We start from the raw sequence: 6,000 nt of genomic DNA, 5'->3' as shown, positions 1-6,000 counted from the left end.
CTAATAAAGCTTTAAATTAGAGTGGTTACGTTTTATAGCTGTTTTTCGTGGTTTTAGCATATGAATAAAGAATTTTCTAACCCTGTTTCACCTGGCATTTTGACCTTAATAGGAAACCTGACATGACAGACTCTGCATCTGTACTGGACACATTAAAATTTTTGGAACATGCTGCTGCAGAATTTAGTGATGAAGATGAAGATGAGGATATGGATGGGAAAGAAAAAACCATCATTGATACTTCAACAGTAAGTCTGAAAAATTCTTTTTTGTTACTTAACCTGTTTTTATTATCTAAACGTTTTCTTAGTTGTTTCCATATGCCCTTCCAATAACTGGATCACGGGTGTATTCACCGGTATCGATAGAAGCGTATTCATTGTTGGCAGAAGAACAGCAATGGCATGTTCATATTGTGTGAGCCACTGTTGTGATTGTATCGGAAACTGTTGAAAAAAACATAGGGAGATTCTGTCAGCTGAGAAGACTAAGGGGAAGAAATAAGTTTTTCTTGGAGTGAACAGAAAGTAATGCGACTGTCATGTGAAACCTGTGGAGTTTGTTTTCCAAATCAATATTAGAGGAAAAAATGGTGCAAGAGTTTGTTAGTGGGACATCAAAATGATTCCACAAGTTCTGCATGTGTGTTTTAAGGGAGTGATCTGAAGTAATTTACTTCATTTGGTCTTCAACCTGTGGGATACGGATCCATATCGGATCTGAGCCGGCAACTTTACTAGCATCTGCTCCGAGCTCCAAGCTTCTCCCCTTACCCATAATACACCTCCACTAACTTCCAACTCCCAGATCTTGTTTGCCGTGAATAGCTTATACATCGTGATCTCTAGAGCTCCAGGTTTTGAAGTGGGTAAAGACTTCAAAAATTTCTCCCCTCGCTTGGTGCGTCGAGTTTGTAGTGTTTAGGTTAGTTAGAGTAGTTGTGTAGACTTTTTGCTTCCCCTCCCCCCATCAGTATGTTTTGTGTGTGTGTGTGTGGTGAGTGGGTGTGCTCAAAAAAGAAATAATTAACGTTTTTTTCTTTCTTCTGATAGTATGGCTGACAAGCCTATTTTCAAGAGATGCACTGAGTGTGGCCATAAGTTATCTCCTGCAGATGGCCCCACACTGTGTGTTAAGTGCTTGGGCTTGGCCCATCTGAGTGTAGACTGCACTATATGTGCAGGGTTCAACCCTCATGCAATTAGATAGGCAGGCCAAGTTGGCCCTAAAAGGCCTTCTCCCCCCCCCTTCTGAGACTGTTGCCTCGTTTTCAGCTTCGGTCACAGCAGCTGCTGTGGCCACCTCTCCTTCCTCTCTCCCCCTGGCTTCTCCTCCCTCCCAGGCTGGGACTCAACCTCCTGTGCAAAGGCCTGTGGAAGCGGAGCGGAAAAGGGGAAGAGGGAAGGAGGAAAGAGTCGAAGGCGAGGGAAAAGCGTAAGAGGTCTCCGGACCTCTCTTCACCAGTTAAAACATTATAGATCCATGACTCCCCTGGGCTCCGATCTCAGGTTCTTCCCAGAGCCGGAGGAGACGCACTCCGCTTCTAAGGCCTCGGCACTCCGACCTGCAAGGTTGGAGTCCGTGGCCTCGTCGAGGTCCACCTGGTCTTTGTCTGAGGTTGATATGGATAAAATGAGGAGGAGGTTCATCCGTACTCTGATCCAGATTGGGGGGGTCTTGCCAGCCCTCTTTCCTTCAGGAGAGGGAGCTTGCTTCCTTTTTTCCAGCCGATATCTCCTTCCCCGATCCAACCATCAGGTTCGGAGTATTCGGATCCAAGGATGGCTTTAGTCAGGGGGTCGGCGCCAATGGTACCTGCTTCCTCGACGCCGACAGCTGCCTGGAGCATGTTGGATCCAACCAGCTCGAATCCGAGCCACGCTCAGAGCTGGAGCTTGGGTGTCGGATCCGAGGGAGTGGAACTTTTTTCATTGGCTCTGCCTTTGTCGGGCCAAGTTCCCTCCCTCAGTGCTCCGTCCACTTCGGGCCCGGCTTCGATTCTCTTGTCGGACCCGGGGAAGACTGGCTTCCTTATTGGTTTCTCAGGAAGTTCGCTCTCCTTCGGAGTTCGGCTGGATCGAGACCCCTGACTGCTCCCTCGGACTCCACCCAGACCCCCTTGGCTCTTTCTACGGTCCCCATCGTTTTACCAGAGGGACAGCCCGTGCTCGAGGAACCCCAGACGGTTCCCCTTGAAGAAGAAGTGGCTTGTGAGTTACCCCCCCCCAGAGAGTCCCACCAGAGAGGTACCTCACAAGCATACATGCAAGAGGAGGCACTTGAACTCCCCCGAGTCCCTCACCAAGGATACAGACTTTGATGATGGAGAATGTTCCCGTAGGTCATCTCCCAAGGATGTCTCCTTTGGAGACATCATGGAAATCCTGCGCCAACGGGGAGGTTGGTCTGCCCCCAAAACCACCTTCTGATGAGTCTGTGTTCCTGGAGGCTTTCGGCATGGGCCCATCTACTTTCTGGATGTCCCCTCCCGCGGATTCTTTCGTGGATCTGGTCACCTTGCAGGCATGGAAGGAACCAATCACAATGGAACCAATTCCAAAAAGACCTGACAAACTTTTAAGTCCCCCCCATAGACAGACCAGCATGGAACAGGGGCTCTTCCCATAGATGCTATCGTGGTAGCAGCAGCCACAAAGAAGGAACTTGCCCAGGAGAGTTCACCGCTTCATCCTCCTGACCGAGAGTTGCAGATGATGGACCACCTAGGGAAGCGGGTTTACGCTTCAGCTACCTTTTCGATTAGGGGGCTGAACTGACCTGGCCCATGTTACCAGACTCCAATGCGACCTGGTAAAGGGGCTGGAGGAGTCTCCCCCTAAGTACATGTCACAGGGGGATAAGGCTTTGTTCTCTGTGATGATGGCCACTTTGAAAGCAGTCACCAACACGTCAATGTGACTCCTTTAACATACTGCAGAAGGAACGGCTAGGGCAGCTGGGTCCGGTGTGTCCATGAGGCAAAATGCCTGGCTCAGACTGTCAATTTTTGGAACCAATCAAGGTGTCCTTTGCCAGTGCCCCTTATGACGACTCTACTCTATTTGGTAATGCCGTCAAATAGACATTAGTCCAGAGTGAGAAGGATGGGAAGCCGCTGTCTGCCTTCGGGAGCCGCTTCTCGAACCTTCAAAGGTCTTTTTCCCCAGAACCAGAGAGGGCAAAAGATGTGCTTCTGGAAGTGTCAGTATTCCTGGGACACTCGGGGCTCCCAGGCAGAGGGGGACAGAATGGATGCCGGCCCAGAGGCAGAGGGGATCTGAGCAATTTTGGATCTCTAGAACCTTTTTCGGACACACCCACGCAGCAACCCTGAGGGGTGGCCCGACTGCTCTACTCTGGAGGCAGTCTGGGGACGATTGCCCTTGCACCTAATGATATGGGAGTCCATAACATCAGACTGTTGGGTGCTTCAGATCATATCCAGAGGATACTCTGTCCCCTTTGTGGGTCCCCCCAAATGTCTAAGAGCACCTCTCAGACGTACCACCCATGCATAGGGAGGCAGCAGCATGGGAAATTTCCAAGCTGCTAGCAAAACAAGTCATCAAAACCGTCCCCCCAGATCAGTTCGGATCGGGCTTCTACTCCAGGTTCTTTTTGGTGCTAACGAAAACAGGGGAGTTGAGGCCCATTCTGAACCTTTCTACCCTGAACCAGCCAGTTGCCAAAGAGAAGTTCTGGATGGTCACACTACAGTCCATCATGCCGTACCTACAGGAGAGCGATTGGATGTGCTCGTTAGATCACCAGGATGCTTACTATCACATAAAGATGCACAGAAGCTCCAGGAGGTTTCTCGACTTCCGGCTAGGAGTCTATCATTACCAGTTTCGTGCCCTACCCTTTGGTCTCACCACAGCCCCCAGGGTGTTTACCAAAGTAATGGCGGTGGTAGCGGCTCACCTGAGGCTTCAGGGGATTCAGTTCTATCCGTACCTGGGCAATTGGCTCTTCACTGCTCCCACCAGGCATCTACTCTCCCAAACCAGGGATTATTTTCTGACTCTTACCCTGCGTTTGGGGATCACAATCGGGGCTTCCAAATCACTCCTAGATCTTGTACAGGTTATAGACTACATTGGTGCCAGGACAGATGCTCTTCAGTTCAAAATCTTCCTGACCTCGGATAGAGTACAAAACCCTGAGGATGAGTGTCTCCCTGATCTACCACACTCATCTCCCAATGGCGGAATTGGTGTTGAGGGCCTTGGGCTCGATGGCAGCGACCATAACTCTTCTTCCTTGTGCCCGGTTACACAGAATTCTATAGTGGAGTCTAGCAGTACAATGGTCCCTGTTGGAACTGCCATTGGCATATCCAATTCAACTCAGTCAAGTCTTTTGGTCGTTCCTGATATGGTGCATGTGTTCTCTGGACATTTTGGAGGGACGACCCTGTGTTCTAGCCCTGGCCCAAGTCACAGTGACCACGGACACCTCCCAACTCGGGTGGGGGGGGGCATTGTTTGGGTACGACGGAGTCCAAGGCCTGTGGTCCCCTGTAGAGACCAGCTTGCACATAAATGTCCTAGAGATGAGAGTGGTCCTTCTAGCGTTGCAGGCCCTTCATGCCTTTCTTCCTCTGGGAACGATCACAATTCAGTCAGACAACATGTCAGTGGTCTGGTATATCAACCAACAGGGAGGGACCAGATCTTACCCCCTTTGTTGCGAGGCCATGAGAGTGTGGGAATGGGCGATCTCCACCAGTCTCTTTCTCATCGCAACTAACATTCTGGGACAGTCCAACATCCTAGAGGACAGGCTAAGTTGGACTATTCTGATGCCTTATGAATGGTCTCTGAGTCTTTCAGTAGCGGATCAGATCTTCCACCAGTGGGGTCAACCTTGCTGCGATCTCTTCGGATCTCCTTCCTACGCGAAGTGCAGCAAGTTTTTTGCTCTGAACCCCCTGCTGTGGAAGTCCCGCAGAAGTGCTCTAGTTCATGCTTGGCCTCCCGGTCTTCTCTATGCTTAGCCATCAGTACTTCTTATTCCAATGTTTCTACAGAAAGCTCGCCCGTCGACTGGGGAGCAAAGTGATCCTCATTGCCCCGTTTTGGCCTCGCCAGGTATGGTTTCCCTTCCTTTGGTCTCACCTTCTGGCTCCGCCTTGGATCCTGGATCCCATTCAGGATCTAATTGTACACCCTTCGGGGGTTGCCTCATCCAAATCTGGACATTTTGAAGCTCACAGCTTGGCTGCTCCAGTTCCCATGATTGCTAGGACTCCTGGATTATCCTCCTCAGATCTATTTTGGTGACAGATCATAGTTTTCGACCAGGAAGGTTTATCGCAGCAAGTGGAAACGTTTTTCCTTTTGGGCCTCTCAAAGGAATTTAGACCCCTTCACTGCTCCTATTTCCACCATTCTTAATTTTCTAGCTGATATTTTTCAACACGGAGCTAGTTCTTCTACTGATGAGGTTCAGTTGGCTGCCATCTCTCATTTTCATGTGGGCAAGAATTCTGCTTCTTTAGCCTCCTCCAGACCGTGTAAGGCCTTTATTAAAGGCACCTTTTTGTTATGTCCCCCAGTCAAGGATCCTGTTCCCCCATGGGACCTTACTATGGTCCTTCAAGCTTTGGTCGCTTTGCCTTTCAAGCCTGCTGCAACAGCAGATCTGAAATATTTATCTTGGAAAACAGCTTTTCTGGTGGCTATTACCTCTGCCAAAAGGGTTTCAGAATTACAGACCTTGTCCATCAAAGCTCCTTAAAAATTAGTATTCACAATGGTGGGGTTTCCCTTTGAACCAATCCATCCTTTCTTCCTAAGGTGGCATCACCAGTCAATATCAATCAGACCATCAATTTGCCTGTGTTTTTCCTAATTTTACTAACAGTATGGAATACAAGCTCCACCTGTTGGATGTTCATAGTTACGATTCTATTTACAGAGGACAAACAATTTCCATAAATCTGATCAATTGGTTAGGTTCCCTAGAAAGGGTTTATAGAAGGATACAATCTCCAAG

At 49.2% G+C, this 6,000-nt stretch overlaps 1 protein-coding gene across 4 annotated transcripts in view; it reads left to right on the top strand.

Moving 5' to 3' along the window:
* STRN (striatin) overlaps positions 1 to 6,000 on the top strand; it is a 2,479,646-nt gene that overhangs the window by 1,289,311 nt on the left and 1,184,335 nt on the right. For all 4 annotated transcript variants that reach the window (XM_044058581.1, XM_044058573.1, XM_044058566.1 and 1 more), the window contains exon 6: positions 113 to 248. In XM_044058581.1, the coding sequence (XP_043914516.1) occupies positions 113 to 248 (136 nt within the window). The remainder of the gene's footprint in view (positions 1 to 112; positions 249 to 6,000) is intronic.

The sequence above is a fragment of the Protopterus annectens genome, chromosome 1.part2 (assembly GCF_019279795.1).
Source record: "Protopterus annectens isolate FY-2018-M chromosome 1.part2, PAN1.0, whole genome shotgun sequence".
NCBI lineage: Eukaryota > Metazoa > Chordata > Ceratodontiformes > Protopteridae > Protopterus > Protopterus annectens.
This window is presented reverse-complemented; position numbering and strand designations above follow the sequence as displayed.